This window comes from Notolepis coatsorum (genome assembly GCF_963971535.1).
Source record: "Notolepis coatsorum genome assembly, chromosome: 6".
Classification (NCBI taxonomy): domain Eukaryota; kingdom Metazoa; phylum Chordata; class Actinopteri; order Aulopiformes; family Paralepididae; genus Notolepis; species Notolepis coatsorum.
The window spans coordinates 68560012-68581186 of NC_140170.1; the positions used below are offsets into that span (position 1 = coordinate 68560012).

Genomic DNA, 21175 nt, shown 5'->3' on the forward strand with positions numbered 1-21175 from the left:
GAGTGAAAAATCTTCAATCTTAGCGCCGCAGATATACGAAAGAGGTCTAGCTGAGTCAATGTTGATGGTTTTGTTGAACATTTGTATTTCACAGGAGAGAAACTGTATTCAAAGAAAGCTATTAAAATGGTATTTGAATGTAAATATACTTTCTTTGTGTTGATTTTACATTAATTCCATGATTTTACTCAAGTAAATATCTGTTACAAGCTTCGGTCTTAAGTAGAAAAATGCTATTTGTTTTGTGAGATTAATTAGTTTTTTTATTTGTATCTATTGACAGCACTAATATATATATATATATATATATATATATATATATGGTATATACAGCATTATTGTACATGCTATCATATGCAGGTGTATAAGTAGGTTTTTCTTGTATCTTACTTTATGACACATTCACTAGACTTTGACATACCATAGATTGATTTGCGTCAATGGAAACAAGAGCTAACATACGGTAACCCCTGTGTTTTGTGTATTCATAGTGTTCTCATCACATGTCACGTATGTCCCCAATATGGCACAATTCCATTAACACAGCTCATTGGCCACAGTTGTAATTGAATAACGAGTGCCTGTTATTTGATTACAATCCCCTATCATTTGCCTACCAAAATGGCGGTGATGGTGATGTAATGGAATACTATGAATTGTCAGGTGGCTTGCGGCATCCATCCAGCCTGAGGAGGCTGAGGACTCAGAGATGGTTGCCATGGCCACCATGGAAGACGTCGATGAACCAGCTGTCCCAACCACTGCTCCACGCCCCAGTCCTGTTGCTCAAGTGAGTCATTAGTCATTTAGCTGACTCTTTTATCCAAAGCGACTTACAAGTTCTGTACGACAAGTCATCAGGAAGGGCACAACTCTATCAGCTGAGTAACAATGTTCATCAAAGTGTTGAGTGCTACAGTGTAGGTTAGTTTATTAGGACAAGTGCATGACAGTAAGGTTAGTTAGGGTTAGATTTTTTTTATTTATTTATTTTATTCAAATAATGGTTGGATAATGGAGTTAGATTGATTAATTAATTAATTAATTAATTAATTTCATTCATAAATGCGGCTCCATTGTTATAATTTATTGAGGATGGTTCCAGGGTAACAATTAGGTAAGTTCCTCAATCAATATCTGAAATAAAAAATGTATTTAAAAAGATAAATACAAAATAAAATAAAATGACTAACCTTCGTATTGTCTTTAAAAGAACACGCCAACATTTGGGGAAGCTAATTTCCCAAAATGTTACTGTGTTCCTTTAACTATCATGTACTTTGCTACTAAGGAATCTACTTTGCCTATATTACTACCTACTATGTCTTTACTACTATGCACTCAAGACTGTAGCACTCAAGTTCAACACTGTTTGGCAAACAATGTCACTGACCCTTAGCTCCCAGAGTTGTACCCTTCCTGCTGACTTGTTGTACAGAACTTGTAAGTCGCTTTGGATAAAAGCGTCAGCTAAATGACTAAAATGTAAATGTAAATGGCTGAAAAAGAACTAGAATAGTACTTTGGGGTTTATAAAATATTTACTTATGCACATTTACATGATTGAATTGAAATACGTATAATGATATAATTTGATTTGATTGATATTAAGATGTTTGATTAATGTTTAGGCAATTTTGCCTATATTTAACTGTGTTGGATCTGTGGTAAGTGCATGTAAGGAACAGGAAGTGATGCTTGCTTTGGGGACAGTAAGAGCTGTAACTTAGTCTGAAGAAGAAGGTGAAACGTTAGGTTATGACTATAACCAAGTTCTGTTAATTAGGGGTGACGCTTGGCATCACTACTGCACTCGCTCGCGTACGTGCACGCGCACTGAATAAATTCCACAAATGTACCTTTAATACCAGTATTAGTCTGACCACACCCCTCATCAGCTTACCTTCATAAGCAGGTGTGTGGTCACCTGCTCTCCTCCTTCCCAAGCTTTCACCACAAGGTGAGGTCAAGGGCTGCAGCGGCCGTCTGATGCCAAGCGTCACCCCTAATTAACAGAACTTGGTTATAGTCATAACCTAACGTTCTGTTTCATTAGGGGCTCTGCTTGGCATCACTACTGCACAAAGGGAGGCCAAGCGGAGCCGCTGGCTGACAAATACACCCCGCTGACAGCCCCCCAAAACCATCAGAACAGGGAGGGCCGAGCCCCCCCGACCCCCCCTAATGGAGGGTATCCCCCCTATTAGAGGCTTCACGGGAAGGCGACGGACCCGACCGTGCGAAGAGGCACTCAAGCAACTCAACGCACAGGGTGAGCAGACCGTGGCTTGACCCCACGACTACACACACGCACAACCCGCATGCCACCCGGGAACGAACGGAGGAACAACCTCGTTACTGCCCCCAGAATCACGGGGTCAAGGGCAAACCCAACACCGTGGCAAGGCCGTAGCAGCGGAGCGCGAAGGAAGACCCAGACCCACCAAAAGGACTGGACTCCCTGGAATGGGGGCCCGGAGAAGTCCATGATGCCAGCATCAAGACCCCACCAGGTGGGCACGTAGTGCCCTGCCCCCCACATCGCCAGCGTATTCGGACAAAGGCCCCTCAGTTACTGCACCTGGTATTCCCAGGCGGAATCCCATCCAAGTACTAACCAGGCCAGAACCTGCTTAGCTTCCGAGATCGGACGAGATCGGGCGAGTTCAGGTTGGTATGGCCGTAAGCCGAGCGGGCCCTGTCCCCCCAATAGTACACCGCCTGGCACACTGACCCTGCAGAACAGGCAGTCAGCATGGCCGTAAGCACACAAAAAAGGTTAACCAACGGAAGCAGGCAGCGCACCGGGGAAAAACCAGGCAACAGGCTGTTAACCCTAGCCTGGAGACTGCGGACGAGACAGGCGCCAGAGGGGACAGCTGAACACAGCCGCCCCGGCGGAAGGAGCGTAAGCTGGCGGTGTTGCATGACCAAGCCTCCATTTAAAAACCCCCACCCAGAGGGGTCGAGGCAGAGAAGGCTGACACGATTGGCAGACGTCATGAACGTGCAGGGGCACCCTCAACCGGTGAACCCGGGAGTTGACACTGCTCCAACACACCAGGGAATCAACCACCTCGGTGTTACCCAATGCGGTGGTTGTTCCTATAACCCCTCAAGAAAAAACTCCAAAACACACCTGCGGGTATACACCGGCTATACCGCAGTACAAGTGTTTCAGTTTTCAAAAAAGGGTTAACCCAGGCCTACGGGTCGCAAACATCACTTCGGACCGGGCCTGGCGGTACGGGAAGCACAGGGTCACCAGAGGAGGTCAAAAAACCACCCCCACAGGCCCCTCTTCGCCATGCGTGAGAGAGGAACGAAAAATAATGGAGAACCAGCCCCTAAGCACACCGTACTTGGTTTTCCCAGGCGGTCTCCCAACCAAGTACTAACCAGGACCAACCTGTGTAGCGGCCGAGATCCGACGAGATCGAGCGTGTACAGAATGGCATGGCTGTAAGCCATTACGACAGTGCTGAGTAAAAACATACCCAACCAGGGTCTCCATAGCGCTTAACCCTGTGACACCCAGACCGACCTGGCATTTTTCCCCCTGAAAAAAGCCCAAGTCCCTCAGGGTACCAGAACAGCAGATCTGCATCCCCGGCGGACAACGGGTTCAACTGATCTGGACCAGCGTGACCAGAACCAGTCCCGTGCCCTAACCACGCCGACATGCCTACTCCAGGAGAAGGGCAGATATGCGTGTCGATCTTAACATGAAAAGAAGGCGCCACCCAGACGTTCGGGCGAACCGCGCCTGGTGGCCCACCCCAAGGGTCGTGAGACCCCTCTACATATGTTCAGATCCATTCCGTCATCATCCCCCAGACATGAACGAGAATCCGTCGAAAAACCAACCCAGGTCGTGGGATTTGGTCGTCGGAAGAGGAAAAACCCCCATCTCAGTTGCTTTATAAAAACGCTGTTTCAACCACAAGCAACCAAGGCGTGCCAGTCAATCGCCTGTTTACAGCGAGCTAGCACTATACGTGCGTCGGGACACACCCCCATCAATGAACAGGCTATTTAGACCTGTCATTGAATCCCCAAGGCGCCCAGGGGAACGACAAGAGGGGTGTGACACTCCCTAACTCCAACACTTCTGGAATAGAAAAGAAGGAAGCATCAACAGTATGTATCCCAGTCTACACAGCCGGGGTAAATTTTTTTCACATTTTTACATCCCACCACCCTCCCATAGGAAGGAGACGGGGATCCCCAGAGAGACTTCCCACGCGAGCTGTACAGATTGAAAAGAATATATTGCACCTTGAGCCATGTAAAAAATTGGTTTTAGGGCTCTCCGGGGAAGAGGCACTGAACCCATACACACTCAATAAACGAATTGAATTCAATACATATACAATAGAATAGGACCCTTCTAGAGGGTCCACTCACTTTGACAATCTGAGGAGGAAGGCTCTGTACTCTGATGGAGGCTCCCTCACATGGAAGAAGGAGTCCGAACTCACAGAAGGCCCGAATAGGCGCTTGGTGAGGAGGAGCCCTGACCACCCCCCTGAAAACAGATCCATCACATGGACCTGAACAGCACACGGAAGTCCTACCAACAGAGACGCGCACGGTGACGTACTCTATGGCGGGGGAATTCCTGCGGTGCACACGCCCAATATACCAGGCCGTGGGACCAGGAAACTCCCTCCCCCCCCCCCCCCCCCCCCCCGTAACGTGCCGAACCGCCACGTGACGGGAACCTTGAAGGACAGGGGGTGTACCCCTGACCGACAGAAACAAGGGGGAGAGGAAAGGTTACCAGTTCACCCCTTTACGACCCCACACCCATGATACGATGTAATGACAAAAAGAGAATATGACACAGTCATAGTCAGCTCTATGAAGCGTTTGACAGCTCCACACAGCGCATGAGCTAACCTGCTATCTGATTTTTACTAAGGAAAAACACAGAATAGAGAGGGCTCTAAGAGCCCCGGTCCAACATACACATGTGCTTCTGTGGCCAGTCCAACCCAGTTGTAGGTCACATGACACACACAACCCATCATCACCTACAAAAAATGGCAAAAAACACTCAACAGAGGAACGCCGTTTTTCCACAATGAGAGAATACATCATTCTCGATTAGTATCGGCCACAGGCCTTGCTAAGCACACATGACAGCGACCAAACCATTTTCTCTCTTAGGAAAATAAAGTTTCTCCAGCAGATTTAGCACAACCTCAGCAATCAAGCTAAGAGTTACATCGCATCCCTACCACACAAAAAAGACACAATTAGTGCACAAACATGTCTGATAGGAGGATGAAAAAGTCCCCAGGGAACCGGGGGGAAAACACAATCCTCCTATTTTACCCTCAATACGGCCAGTTAAAACAGGAAAACCTGTTAATATGTGAACACACTGTTCATTGTCATCACAGTCTGAGAAAAGAACATTCTTTTACTCACTTGTCACCAAGCATAGCTTCATAGGTTAGTTACCTTAGTTGTGAGTACACGGTACATATAAACACCATGATGTTTCTCACACAACAACCAGATCATTACATCCCGATTTGCACGGAGAAGCTAACTGCCAGTGACAAAAACAGCTCACACATAACCCGCAACGTATCCTAAATGCATTGCAGCAACACACGTTTTGGGAAAAACATCGTTATTCACAATACATTTAGAAAAGTAAAACCAGAAGACGTGTTATGAGGTCTGGTCAACCCCGTTCCTACCCGGAACGCAGATCAGCGAAGTGCAGTCACAGACACCGTAGGAACACAGCCGCTCCTGTGTTGTCCGAACTGGGCAGCGTCACCGCTCCAACCCGCACTACAGTCCTCTGTTGATGCAACCTTGCCGTCCTGGCTCAGGGCAGGGTCGACGAAACATCCCCTGTCAAGGATGACGTCGTAGTCAAGAGTGTAAAACATGTTAAAATCAAAGCACGTTCAACAGAATAGCATCAAGCTAACGGCCGCTCCAACCATTCGGGTGCTACTGCTTCTGCTCGCGAGACGCCGAGCTAACGACGCACGCGATCAGAAGCGAGCTCAAGGCCGCGCGCGAGAAGCTAAGCTACCCCGCGCCAGGCCATGGCCTATAGCAGCAAGCTAACGTTACCTAGCGATCACGACATGCTAGCCCCGCAGCTAACAGCTGACTGGCTAACAGTAGGCCCAACCTGAGCGATCCCAGCAGGCTAACGCAGCAGTTAACAGCTGACTGGCTAACCGTAAGCTAAGCAGCTATCAACTGAACCTGTAACAATGACATAACACTCACCCAGACAGGCTGCCGTTCTGAACCTCTCCTCACTTTTTAAGAGAAAAGAGAAAACAAGATGTCAACACCGCTTCACAACGGTGATTTTACCAACACCCGACGGAATCAGCACAATACCAACTGGCCTGTGTAGCTGACTTTGAACATGAATCTGCCGCTATCGCACATTCATGCACATATCCCCTCGTGAAGGAATACTCTCATTTGGATATGAAAGATGGGGCCTTAACACGGTGACAGAGAGAATCCACTCATCCAAAACACACAGGGATCACCAGTGTTAATGGTCGCGGCCCACTAGTTAAAACTATAATGGTCTTCAGACCAAGGCCTTCTGTCGCCTAGGTGGCTGAACAAAGGACCCTAGCCTGGGGCCGGTTTCCATAAACATTGTCAAGTAGCCCCCATAGCACTAACAGACAAGTGGAGCCTGCCAGCAAAACACTACTCACCCAACCTGGAACGCACCGCTTCTCACAACAGCGGCATGTCCGACAGTTCAGCTGTGGCCTGACAGGTTTCACCCCAACAAACACAGCAAGGAACTGCAGTTGAGAAGCATGCAGCGGCGTGCTCCCAATACGAAAACCGGTGGAGGATTTTTAGAACAATCAACATCTTCCAGACACTCCAGTACGAAGACAATATCGCCGTATTTTCTCGAAAATAGTGAGAGAGAAAATAAAGATATGATGTCAACGTATCTCCTTCCTTGTAAACAAAATTTTTCTCCACTAACAACACGTCAAGTGGGGTACTACCGAGGCACTTTCTTGTGGTGAAAGCGAGAAGGAGGAGAGCAGGTGACCACACACCTGCTTATGAAGGTAAGCTGATGAGGGGTGTGGTCAGACTAATACTGGTATTAAAGGTACATTTGTGGAATTTATTCAGTGCGCGTGCACGTACGCGAGCGAGTGCAGTAGTGATGCCAAGCAGAGCCCCTAATGAAACAGAACAATGGTTTAATTGACACAAGCGTTTCACTCCATAATGGCCATTGGTTTAAACTTTTATGTGTTTATTGTGTTATGCCAAATTCATGTCAATAATAATAATAATAATAATAATAATTGCATTTCCATACTGATTTTCGTGTACAATTACTACTCAAAGCGCCTTACAATGGAATGACTGCATTATCAAAAATAAAACAGTATGCAGGTACTGTAGGGCGCTTTGGATATAAGCGTCCCCTAAATGGCATACTATGTTATGTTATGTTCATAATAACCTTCATGTGTTTTTGGCTATAGCTGCTGGAGGAGCTAGCAGAGGTAGAAGAGTCTGAGCCTGAGTCTGAGCCTGAACCTGAGGCTGAGGCTGAGCTTGAGGCTGAGGCTGAGCTTGAGGCTGCGGCTGAGCTTGAGGCTGAGGCTGAGCTTGAGGCTGAGGCTGAGGTTGAGTCTGAACCTGAGGCTGAACCTGAGGCTGAACCTGAGGCTGAACCAGAGCCTGAGGCTGAACCCGCCCCACAGTCAGTCACAGAAGATGCTGAGGAGCTTCCACACTGGCAGGCGCCAACAGAGGGGTGAGTTTAAAGGCCCCATCAAAATAGATGTTTATGTTCTTTTATCACATATGTCTTGCACGGATCGTCACTTATAGTATCTTTTTTTTTTTATCCACTTTTTCTCCTTATTTTTCTCCCATCCCAATTTTCGCCTCGCCAATTCTCCCTTCAATTCTCCCCTCCCCTGTCTCGAACGTTGCTAGACTATGCCTCCCACTGGTCGGCTGCAGTGAGGACCAAGCCTTGCATCACGTGTCCCCTCCGGTACACGAGGAGGCAGCTGTCACATCTTTTTACCTGAACAGCGCGATCTCTCAGTGGCGAGGAGTAACGCGTGGGAGGCTCACGCTGCCCCTGATACTTCCTGATTCTGCTGTACAGGCGCACCAACCGACCTGTAGGAGTCGCTGTCCACAACGTCCAATCCCCACACACCGGCTTTCCCACCCTCTAACACTTGCCAATTGTGTTAGTATGACGACTGGCCAAGCCGGTAGCAACGCCGAGAGCTGGGCTCGATACCAGCATCTCCTGCGTTAGTGGCGAGCGTCTTGCCCACTGCGCCACTCAGCCGCCACTTATACACTAGTATCTTATAGGTATTTTAGAGTTTGTAATTTCCTGTAAAATGACACAGAAAAAGTCATCGTGCACATGGAGGCCGTATGCTCATTTTGTCTCCAATGAAATGCTTTCTAGAATGACATTTACAGCACATCGTAACTAAGCTGCACTCGGCCCAAATGTTCAAAGTTAGCTTGCTAGCAAATTTTACAAATTTTACTCACGTACGTTGCTAACATTAGCTTGCTAGCTAATGGGTCAACCGTAATGCACATTCAGCGCTATTGGCTACTGTAAACGCCAATCAATATTCATGAATAGTCCCACTTTAGCTTCCTGTTTTTACACGTAATGCATAAATATGTGGAATCAAATAGCATTCTACTAGCCGTTTCATGGGGACTTTAATTTTATTAGGATCCCTGTTAGCTGTCACAGAAGTAAAAGCTAGTCTTCAATAAACAGCAACAACGGCGTTAAAGACCCAATCTGCAATCCAAATTTAAACAAATGCCCTCCCCCCAGAAATAGGAATGCAGACATAATATTCAATGACTAGTTGTTGGTTGACTGAGCTCTTGATACAAGGACATCTGTGTGTGTGTGTGTGTGTGTGTGTGTGTGTGTGTGTGTGTGTGTGTGTGTGTGTGTGTGTGTGTGTGTGTGTGTGTGTGTGTGTGTGTGTGTGTGTGTGTGTGTGTGTGTGTGTGTGTGTGTGTGTGTGTGTGTGTGTGTGTGTGTGTGAGTGAGAGCGAGAGCGAGAGGGAGAGATTGTAATAGTTCATCTTGTTATTAGGATAAAAATAAAGTCTATCTAAAAAGTTACTATACTACTATACAGGAGCTCTGTAAAGAAGAAAAATCTAAAAAAGAAAGAAAGGTCTTTATTGACAAGTAGTTTACACATACAGTACAAGGAATTTTATTTGGTTGTTTGGTGTGACACATGCAACGGCCCGTATTCGGGCCACAAAGTCACAGCACTTTGCGAGCGTCTAGCGCCTCGGAGCTGCATTTTTCATCGAACATATAAATTACCCAATTAAAGATCTATTTGTTGCCATTCTAACGCTACCTCACTCGACCAAATCCGTGCCTCGTTTCTCGAGTTACATGACGATATGTCAGGCGAGTGTCTTTTTACACGGCACGTAAAGATTACCACCCTGGACTCCCGGCGCTCCAGAACTGTCAACCTTCCGCTGATGGCGAATATTATTGGTCAGCCTTGTAGCCAACGAATGTAGCTTTCCAATGATGCGAATAAGGGATCTAGGTGAAAGTTGACAAGTGAAAACCAAAAGTCAATCACACTTGAGAATGAATTGCAGTGGATGAGGAAATTGATTTGGAAGAGCTTTTTTTTTTGGCACACGGTTTACCCGGATCTCTCCCAAAGACTCATTTCTGAATGGATTTGTATCAAATTTGGACCTGTACTACATAAGACTTCAGGCTATGGATCTGCAGTGTTTTCCAGCTTATACCTGTTTTTTTATATTTTTTATTGCAACTGCTACAGAAAAATGTGAATACACAAGTTCCAAGTTCAACTCAAGTTCAGACCTCTGTTACTGTATTCCATTAGCACTAAAAGTGAATTTCCTTTTTTGTATTAGCAACTTCAGAATGTTATCTTTCAAAAGAGACCAGCCTGACCAGGCGTATGCATGTGCTATAAGTATAAAGTATAAAAGTTAAAACTAAGCTTTGCAAAAAAAGTGTGCAGTCCTCAAGTTCAAGTAAAAAAAATTGCCACTTTTCTGGGTGCCTGTTAAAGACAGACAATTACGGTAGAATACAATAAAAGGTAGAATAAAATCAAATGGAATATAAACTAAATTAAAATAGAAGCACAATAGAATATAGTATAATTATCAAATAAAATAGGCCAGGGCTGTACATTATTGTACACGATGTGGTCAAGTATTATACACTAATTAGAATAAACATGTTAAATACAGTGGGATGGAATATTTAAAATGGCTGTGCAATTGAGCAGTAATTGATCAATTGAGCAGTAATGTGCAAAAAGTGCAAAAAAGATTAGATCACATGTCCCTCTTCTGTTACAAAGTAACCTACCATGACGGTGTTGGTTGCTTCTATCTATCTCTCTAAAGGGTTTGGGTATTCTTGTGTGTTTGTGGCCAGGACCCTTGTAGAGAACCTTGCCCAGGCCACAGTGACTGGTTTGCCCTCAGAGGTCGTACCTGAGCAGGCAGAGATGGAAGATGACCACAGCCTTGCCGAGCCTCTACCACCACACACCACGCCCGGGCCACACTTTGGCAGTGAGGTGGGTTCTGTTCGTGTCACTCGTTCAACCCTCAAATTATGATCTCATAATGTGAAACAGAATCCCGAGGACTGAGCGTTCTAATGATGATGCAACAACAACAACAACAACAACAACAACATTGAAAGCAATGGAATTCTAGAATTCCAATATAGGATTCAAGATTCAAAATGGTTTATTGCCATGTGCACAGTTAAACAGACAGTTTGCCGTACAATGAAAAACCTACTTTGCTAGTCTATCCGTCACACAGATCACACAATCGCACGATAGAATGAACAACTTAAATACAAGCAAATGCAAAAAATATGGAGAAAGAAGAGACGAAACGGTAGAAGATATATATATACAAGACACGAGTGTGTAACATTAACATTATTGCACGTTCTGTTCACAGTGTAGGATCAGGTATTGCAAGGGTCAACAGTAGCGCTGTGGAATAGTTTGAACCCCAAAAGGCCATGTAGTAATAAATAGATGCTGTTTGTGTTACACCAGTTCAGTGTTGTAGTCGAGTCCCCAGTGTTCGAGTCCGAGTCCAAGTCCGAGTCACCAAAGAAGAGCCCGAGTCAGAGTTGAGTCCCCATTACCCTAGTCCGAGTTTGAGTCCAAGTCATCAAGGTTGAGTCCACTCCACTCTGGCAGTCAAAGAGCTGACGTACAAATGAAAAAAGGTCTGCATTAAACATAAATGACACAGCGGTCACCATTTCAAAGGGAGTTTATTTACTTTGTGACACAATAGCCAAACAAATGCACTAGCCATCAATATCTTATTCCAAATGATTAGGGCATATTTTAATTTTAATTTTAATTTTTTTTAAATAACTTTATCAATTAACAAGTCTGAGTCCTCGTCTGCACCTTCCGAATCCGAATGCAGTCAATGCTTGAGTCCAAGTCCGAGTCATCAGTGCTCAAGTCCAAGTTGAGTCACAAGTCCTGAAAATCAGGCCAGGACGCGTCTATACTTTCTACAACGGCGCTCGGTTTCCGGGTTCCTCCGATTGGCCACGACGCCCACGTGACCTCCGCTAGCACCCCCCCTTCCTGCCGCGCGCCGCGCTCGCCAGCTTCAAGCGCCAAGCTCCTGCCACGCCGCACTCCCAGCTTCCTCAATGAAATGGAAAAAAATATACCGTTAACTGGTATATGTTGTTGACAGAGCTCTCATATTTGCGAATGCATAAACTATTAAAAAAATATACGGCGTATACGCTAACGAATCATTAAAAAAATATACCGTTAACTGGAATATGTTGTTTCTTTACACATATGTTGGATTATGTAATTGGTTTGTCATGACAAACCAATACAAAATCGCTACAGAGCTCTCATATTTGCTATGAGTGGCTCGCGGGACGGTGGCCTGGGGGCTTATAGCTTATCCGCAACAGTAAGTTACTTCCGGGGTAGGCCTGATTGGCCCCGACAGGCACGTGACGCGCAACTTTCTCTGCCGCGCGGCACGCTCCGCGGAGCCGAGCGGCAGAGCTTGCGAAATTACGTAACCGTCCAAATACGCCATGACTTTCATTCGGCGCTTCAGCTCACCTGGCAGAGCAGCGGTCCTGCGATCCTGCGGTCCGTTAGTTGGTGAGTTCGAATCCCATCAAATCTTTTTTTTTAACGTGATTTTTTTTTTAACGTGTATTCTTTCGCCGGTTAAGGTTAGGCATGGTTAAGGTTAAGGTTAAGGTTAGGCATTGTTTCGGAGTTGGTTAAGGTTAGAACGGTTAAGTTTAGGCGCTGTTAAGGAGCTGGTTAAGGTTAGAGTTTGTCTTAGAGAATGGCAATATTCTTTCTATGGTTAAGGTTAGGCATGGTTAAGGTTAAGGTTAAGGTTAGGCATTGTTTCGGAGTTGGTTAAGGTTAGAACGGTTAAGTTTAGGCGCTGTTAAGGAGCTGGTTAAGGTTAGAGTTTGTGTTAGAGAATGGCAATAGACAGCCTATTTCCGCGCGACAGCTCTCAGCAGCCTCGTTGCGCGTCCTGAGTTTGCCGCGTCACGTGCCTGTCGGGGCCAATCAGGCCTACCCCGGAAGTCACTTACTGTTGCGGAACAGTTACACGCGGTCTGGGGCTCGCGGGGCGGTGGTCTGGGGCTCGCGGGACGGTGGTCTGGGGCTCGCGGGACGGTGGCCTGGGGCTCGCGGGGCGGTGGTCTGGGGCTCGCGGGGCGGTGGTCTGGGGCTCGCGGGACGGTGGCCTGGGGCTCGCGGGGCGGTGGTCTGGGGCTCGCGGGGCGGTGGTCTGGGGCTCGCAGGGCGGTGGTCTGGGGCTCGCGGGACGGTGGTCTGGGGCTCGCGGGACGGTGGCCTGGGGCTCGCGGGGCGGTGGTCTGGGGCTCGCGGGGCGGTGGTCTGGGGCTCGCGGGACGGTGGTCTGGGGCTCGCGGGGCGGTGGTCTGGGGCTCGCGGGGCGGTGGTCTGGGGCTCGCGGGACGGTGGCCTGGGGCTCGCGGGACGGTGGTCTGGGGCTCGCGGGACGGTGGCCTGGGGCTCGCGGGGCGGTGGTCTGGGGCTCGCGGGGCGGTGGTCTGGGGCTCGCGGGACGGTGGTCTGGGGCTCGCGGGGCGGTGGTCTGGGGCTCGCGGGGCGGTGGTCTGGGGCGCGCGGGACGGTGGCCTGGGGCTCGCGGGGCGGTGGTCTGGGGCTCGCGGGGCGGTGGTCTGGGGCTCGCGGGGCGGTGGTCTGGGGCTCGCGGGGCGGTGGTCTGGGGCTCGCGGGACGGTGGCCTGGGGCTCGCGGGGCGGTGGTCTGGGGCTCGCGGGGCGGTGGCCTGGGGCTCGCGGGGCGGTGGTCTGGGGCTCGCGGGGCGGTGGTCTGGGGCTCGTGGGGCGGTGGTCTGGGGCTCGCGGGGCGGTGGTCTGGGGCTCGCGGGGCGGTGGTCTGGGGCTCGCGGGGCGGTGGTCTGGGGCTCGCGGACGGTGGTCTGGGGCTCGCGGACGGTGGTCTGGGGCTCGCGGACGGTGGTCTGGGGCTCGCGGGACAGTCCACACACCGCTATCAGTGTTCTTCTTCCCTGCCAGTTAACGGTATATTTTTTTAATAGTTTATGCATTCGCAAATATGAGAGCTCTGTCAACAACATATTCCAGTTAATGGTATATTTTTTTAATAGTTTATGCATTCGCAAATATGAGAGCTCTGTCAACAACATATTCCAGGTAACGGTATATTTTTTTAATAGCGCGGCAGGAGCTTGGCGCTTGACCAGGAAGCTGGCGAGCGCGGCGCGCGGCAGGAAGGGGGCGGGCTAGCGTAGGGTCACGTGGGCGTCGTGGCCAATCAGAGGAACCCGGAACCTGAGCGCCGTTGTAGAAGGTATAGAGGCGTCCAGGACTTGAGTAACAACACTGCACCAGTTATAATATATACTGTATATATATATGTGTCCTGTAGGGGGTGCTGAGGATCCACCTGCTAGAGGCCCAGAGTCTGGTCGCCAAGGACAACCTGATGGGAGGCATGGTGAAAGGGAAGAGCGACCCCTACGTCAAGGTCAGCGTCGGGGAGTTCAAATTCAAGAGTCACGTGATCAAGGAAAATCTCAACCCGACATGGAATGAGATGTATGAGGTACGTGAAATTTGGCCTGTGGTTTTGAAGCAAATCGGTCATGTTCTTTTTTACACCGTTTTGCAGGTACTTACTTCTGTTGTGTGCGTTTGTCCAGGTGGTTCTGAGCGGGCAGGTGAGCCAGGAGATCCAGTTCGAGGCCTATGATAAAGATCTGGACTCCGACGACTTCCTGGGACGGTATGGGCCCGGTGTAGAAGCGTGCCCTGTGACATTGTTTAATCAGTAACTCATATCGAGACTTAAGATAAGATGGGCTGTATATTGTGTGTGTGTGTGGTACAATGTTCAAAGTGGAATAATTGTTATTCAACCTGCCTTTGTCCCTTTCTTTTTGGACCAAGGGCAAGATTGAATGAATGAATGAATGAAAACTTTATTTAACAGATTGCAGAATGGGTACAATACAGTACGGCTCAATACATACAATTGTTAAGGGGATGCAGACCTGAGAAAGACGTTTGTCTTGTTTCCATCAGGGTCCCCCATTTTCAATTCATATAGACATATATGACATACATGACATACAGATAGTCAGTACTGCTACATCTATACATTTATGACATACCAGATTTGCAAATACAGTACTGTTTGTGATACAGAAGGAGTCAAGAAAAGGGAGTATATACATTTGACGTAGAAACTGTACATTGGAGGTTGGGTGGGGGGGGTTGGGTACATTGGGATATTGACAACCATACTGGGTAATTTACATTGGAGGTGGTTGGGGGGGGGGGGGGGGGGCGGGGGGCATACTGTATAAACAAGTAACACTGTACATTGAGGGGGGGGGGGGAGGAGACACTGTACAAACAAACACAATTGTACATTGAACTATTGACAAAACCATACTAGGTGAATGACTGTACATTGGAGGGGGTTGGAATGATTGGGTTAGGATATTTACAGGGGCCAGTGTTGAATTGCAGTCTCCCGTAGGTGTCCCTTGAGAGAGGTTTTGAAAGTGGGTAGTGATCCACATTCCTTTACAGCTTTGGGTAGGGCGTTCCACATTGATGTGGCATAATTGCGAAACGTGTTTAGTCCCTTATTTGAGCCGAATCTGGGTTTGACATGATTTGTGGAGCTCCCTCTGGTGTTGTGATCGTGGTATTCACTGACCTTTGGGAAGTATTTTGACATGTACATGGGTACCTTGGTCGTGTAGTGTATCTTGTAGACCAGGCCCATTGCAAGTTGTTGTACTCTGTCGTCTACTCTAAGCCATCCTAGGTTGCCGAAGTGGGCAGGGGTGAGGTGGGTTCCAGGAGTAAGGTCAAGCAGTAGTCTGACCAGTTTGTTTTGAGATGTTTGTAATTTTGTTTTTAGCGCCTTTGAGGTGCTTTGGTACCATGAGGTGCAAGCATAGTCGTAGTACCCCTGAATGAGTGCTCCTGCCAGAGTCTTCAGGGTGTTCTTGTTTACCAGAGAGGAGATCCGGTACAAGATTAAAGGGATAGTTCGGTGTAGTGGAAGCAATGTTATTAGCTTAAAGGAACACTCCAACATTTTGGGAAATTAGCTTATGGTCTTCTCCAGAGAGAGAGAGACAAGAAGATAGATACCAGTTTCCCCTCTGTGTGTTCAGTAGAAAGCTATCTGGCTGCACGTTAGCCTAGCTTAGCACAATGAATGGAAGCGGACATGACCGGTAAGCTAATTTCCCCAAATGTTGGAATGTTCCTTTAAGATAATTCCTTTATTGATCTCCTTGGGGACATTCAGGCATCATAGCAGCATGGGGGAGGGGAGGTACAGGTATGGGCAGGGCAGGGTAATAGTAGAAGACATAAATACAGGCAATACAATTATTGTAGAGTAGAAAAGTACTTTGTTGCTTACTTACCGAGTCCCATGGTCAGAGTTAAAATAAGATAAGATATTCCTTTATTGATCCCCTTGGGGAAATTCAGGCATCATAGCAGCATGGGGGAGGAGGGGAGGGGAGGTACAGGTATGGGCAGGGTAATAGTAGAAGACATAATACATGCAATGAAATTATAGTACAGTAGAAAAGCAAAGAATTGGCAGTGTAAACAGTATAATTAACTCTGAATATATTCATATGAGCAAGTAGGCAGTGTGAACAAAGGTGCGGATGCCTGTATGGTCTCTATGCCCTATCAGTTATATTATGCATTACAATAAATATGGTTACAATAAACACTAGAATAGTTCTGGCCGGGTTCCGAGCTAACCGAAAGCAAACATGGTCACAATATTTTTTTTAAGTTTTAATCCACACACCACAACAAGCAGGCAAAAAAAGGGTCACGTATTCCTAACACAAAATCATTGTCCTCCAGCACTTTGGATTCTGATATCACTTGCCACTGTCTTGTCTCTCAGAAAAAGCCGGTGTATTTACTACGCGCTGGAGCCGTTTCACTGGTAGCGCAGCTGTCTCAAAACGCTGGAGGAGGGTGGTTTTGTTTTGGAGGTGGCTAACCATATGCCTGCATGTTGTGGTGTGGTTTAAAACCTTTCTGGTTTTGTGAAAACCTGTTTCTGCTGTTTGCTGCTAGAGCTTCTCAGCTTCACTCATAACCCGGACGCGTGTATATTTTCCCTAACGGAGTTGCACTTCCGTGTTCGGTTTGCGCGATATGATTGGCCACTGAAGTTTTTTTAAGCGCCAATCGCGTTACTCCTAACAATCGCGCCAGCAGGTTGTTACCCTAACCCTAACCTTAACCAACTAACCCTAACCCTAACCTTAACCCTAACCTTAACCAACTAACCCCAACCCTAACCTTAACCAACTTCGAAAGAGAGCGACTTCGAAAGAGTCGCCAAGCTTAACCAGTTTGTTAGGAGTAACGCGATTGGCGCTGAGAGAAACGCCAGTGGCCAATCAGATCGCGCAAACAGAACGCGGAAGTGCAACTCCGTTAGGGAAAATATACACGCCTCCCGACCAGCAGCAGGTGACATGGAGAGTGACACACTTCCCCAGCAGTTATATACACGCAACCCGGACAGACATTTTGGGTATGTGAGCAACTCAGCTCTGGAACACTAGTTTAAGTGTTTGAGACACATATGATGTTTGAGACAAATAATTTGGTTTGGGCTGTTGCAAAAATGGTGGATGAATTGACTATCATTCAATTTACCAATGTACACATCTTATTTTTATGAATACGACTATCCATTTTGTGTTTATGAATGTGAGCCGCTCTCTCTCCCCCCGAGCTGTAGGCCAGAGAAGGAAGACTCTAATCTGTGATACTGATATACAGTTTGGAGCTGCTTCATAGAATAGAAAACTTTGTGAACTATATGTCTGACCTTTCACATCCAAAAGAGGTTTTTGATATTGTTTTGAAATCAACCAACAATACCAACAATAAGTCAATAGGCTACTACCGAGAAAACTTATCTTAGGTTCTGTCATTTTTTCTCTGTTTTCCAGTTAAGTCTCTATGGATCAGTGAACCAGCTTAGGGGCCAGGACAATATTTGCTTCTGCTTATTGGAAAAGTTTTCATTAATACAGTCTAAATGGTCCTAGGACATACTTGGATTTTATTGTTTTTAAAAGCTTAAGTTCATTGATGAACTTAACCATACCATAAAGCTAAGCAATCCCACAAATTAGAATGTTGTCAGTGTCCTCATTATACAGTACAAATAAAATAAAATCAATACATACATACAGTATTTTAAGATTGGACATGTGTAATCCCTAGAATATGGCACTATCAAACCTTTGGGGTATGAAGGTGGTAGGGATTGTACTACTACTACTACTACTACTACTACTACTACTACTACTACTACTACTACTACTACTACTACTACTACTACTACTACTACTACTACTATACTACTGAATGAATGAATGAATGAATGAATGAATGAATGAATGAATGAATGAATGAATGAATGAATGAATGAATGAATGAATGAATGAATGAATGAATGAATGAATGAAAACTTTATTTAACAGATTGCAGAATGGGTACAATACAGTACGGCTCAATACACACAATTGTTAAGGGGATGCAGACCAGAGAAAGATGTTTGTCTTGTTTACATCAGGGTCCCCCATTTTCAATTCATAGTGACTACTACTACTACTACTACTACTACTACTACTACTACTACTACTACTACTACTACTACTACTACTACTACTACTACTACTACTACTACTACTACTACTACTAATAATAAACTGTATTTGTATAGCACCTTCCATACAAGGATTGCAGCCCAAAGTGCTTCACAGCAGTAATGTAGACATAAAATAGGCATACATTTAGCATAAAATTGGCATAAATATAGACAGCCATAAAAAGCAGCCATAAAAGCAATGTATTAAATATCTCTCATTTACAGAGTGAATTTACAGTGAATTAATCCTAAAAATAGACGTAAAATTTGCATAAAATAGACAGAACAAAATAGTGAAATAGTGCAGTGCAATAAAATAGCTCTCATTTTCAGTACAATAATCATAGTGTGGATGTAATGCTTCTAAGTAGATATGTAGAGTAGAGCTTTTGAGATATATTATCCGGAGGTTCCCGGTTCGATTCCCGCTCCTCCCGGGAAGTGTGTCGAAGTGTCCTTGAGCAAGACACTTAACCCCTAACTGCTCCCGAGGAGCAGGTTGGCACCTTGCATGGTTGCCTCTGCTGTCGGTGTGTGAATGTGTGAGTGAATGGGCAAAATGTGAGGAACAAATTGTAAAGGGCTTTGGATAAAAGCGCTATATAAATGCACCATTTAGCCATTTACCATTATCTGATTGTTTTTTTTTGGTCTTTTGTGTGTTACAGGCTCAGTCTCCGGCTGATCGACGTCATCAGATCCTGTTACACAGACCAGGTTAGTGAGTAACTCGTATTTGAACGAATGCCAGGTGCTTTCTGTGCCACTCCCTCTCATCGGACGCCAGGCGTTCCCTGTAATGCGTGCAGGGTGACAGAGATATTGTCTTTGCCTGTGTATACAGTACTATGCAAGCGGTGTTGCCCTAGTTGTGTAAATGTGACGTTGACTCTGTTTCAGTGGTACACTCTGAAAGATGTGAAGTCTGGTCGGATTCACTTAATACTGGAGTGGGTTCCCACAGTCTCTGAATCAGTCAGGCTTGACCAGGTGAGCCCCCCCCCCACACACACACACACACACACACACACACACACACACACACACACACACACACACACACACACACACACACACACACACACACACACACACTCTCTCTAAACCAGGGGTTCCCACAGTCTCTGAATCAGTCAGGCTTGACCAGGTGAGCCCCCCCCTACACACACACACGCACGCACACACACACACACACACACACACACACACACACACTCTCTCTCTCTCTAAGCCAGGAGTACCCAGGGGTTGAAACATAACATAGGTGGAGGACTGCGGGCCATAATATCATGCCTGGATATTGATAATCTTACGTCAACATGTTTGTTCAAGTAATGATAAAAAAAACTATAATAATAATAAATACTAACCTTCGTACAGTCTTTAACTATTATGCATTTTTCTACTAAGTAATCTACCTTGCCTATTACTACCTACTATCCTAATATCTATACTACTATGCCGGTAACGACGGTTACCGTCGGTAGTGTGATAGTAAAGGGTTAACCTTCTGTAGTGTGGCAGTGACAGGGTTAACCTGCTGTTGTGTGGTAGTGAAAGGGTTAACGAACAATGCTACATTTGGCCCGTGGGACCCTTCTTTTGGTGGGCCCTGCTCTCTAGACCATGAGTTTAGGTCTCAGCCTCTCTCTCTCTCTCTCAATCAAAGAAAACCAGCATTCCGGAAAATGCCGTCGAACGACATTCCAACGCTCACCCGCACACAAAAATGCTGTTTATCACAGTCCAGCGTATCATCTGAGACAACTCTGTTTCACTCCCCAGGTCCTGCAGCTGCAGTCTCTCCAGTCTCACCAGAACAAGGCCGTCCCCTCTGCCGCTCTGCTCTTTGTCCACGTGGAGAGAGCCCACTCGCTGCCCGTGAGTCCCCCCTATCTTCTCCTCTCACTCAAGACCGCAGTTTGTTTCAAGTGTCGCCTTGTTGCCTTTCAGCATGAATTCACGAATGCCATATCAGTAGACCTCTTGGGGGGCTACAGTGGCTCGGGAGGTAGAGCAGTCGTCTGGTAATCCAGAGGTTCTCGGTTCGATTCCCGCTCCTCCCGGGCAGCGTGTCGAAGTGTCCTTGAGCAAGGCACCTAATTGCTCCCGATGAGCAGGTTGTTGCCTCCGCCGTTGGTGTGTGAATGTGTGAGTGAATGGGTAAGATGTGAGGAACAAATTGTAAAGCGCTTTGGATAAAAGCGCTATATAAAAATGTACCATTACCTCTCACAAGTGACTATTTTCTGTCTGTTCCTGAATCTCCAGTCTTTGCTGCAGCTATAGGAAAATTAATGCTCCTAGCTTCATCTGTGGTTTGTGGTTCCACGAAGCATTCTGATATACTGTACATGTCTCACTCTCTGATAAGGCAGGGGATTTAGAAGAAAATCGCGAGCCAAAACTAGCTTCGTGATGCAGAACAGGTCACCCGATGTCACCAGTATCAGTTGCATTCTCTGCAACATTCGGTCGTTTAGGGTTAGCAATTTGGCTTTTCAAAATTGGAACGTTAACAAAACAGAAAATCCTTTGGTTAAATAAAAAAAATATTTACTTTGAACTTTAACTTTGTATTATCTCGACATCATTGTAAATTAGGCCAATCGCAACGACGCCTCAAGACTTTAAATATAGGTTTGAATGAATGAAGTTTCCCAGAGAACTTGAATGATTACGGCGGCTGCTTTAGAATTGTGATAATCTTATGATGGAAATTACTTTTATAGTTTTATAGTTCATATAATGTATATACTGTATATATATATAGTATATACATATAGTATATACATTCAGGAACAGTCAAGTCATAAAGATGAATCCTTTTATAGCAA

General features: G+C 46.3%; 1 protein-coding gene across 1 annotated transcript in view; it reads left to right on the forward strand.

Moving 5' to 3' along the window:
* LOC311230926 (extended synaptotagmin-1-like) overlaps positions 1 to 21175 on the forward strand; it is an 87940-nt gene that overhangs the window by 56491 nt on the left and 10274 nt on the right. The window contains exons 37-44 of the mRNA XM_084317371.1: positions 664 to 790; positions 7521 to 7795; positions 10496 to 10640; positions 14043 to 14219; positions 14317 to 14399; positions 19007 to 19055; positions 19239 to 19328; positions 20124 to 20219. Coding sequence (XP_084173497.1) covers positions 664 to 790; positions 7521 to 7795; positions 10496 to 10640; positions 14043 to 14219; positions 14317 to 14399; positions 19007 to 19055; positions 19239 to 19328; positions 20124 to 20219 — 1042 coding nt within the window. The remainder of the gene's footprint in view (positions 1 to 663; positions 791 to 7520; positions 7796 to 10495; positions 10641 to 14042; positions 14220 to 14316; positions 14400 to 19006; positions 19056 to 19238; positions 19329 to 20123; positions 20220 to 21175) is intronic.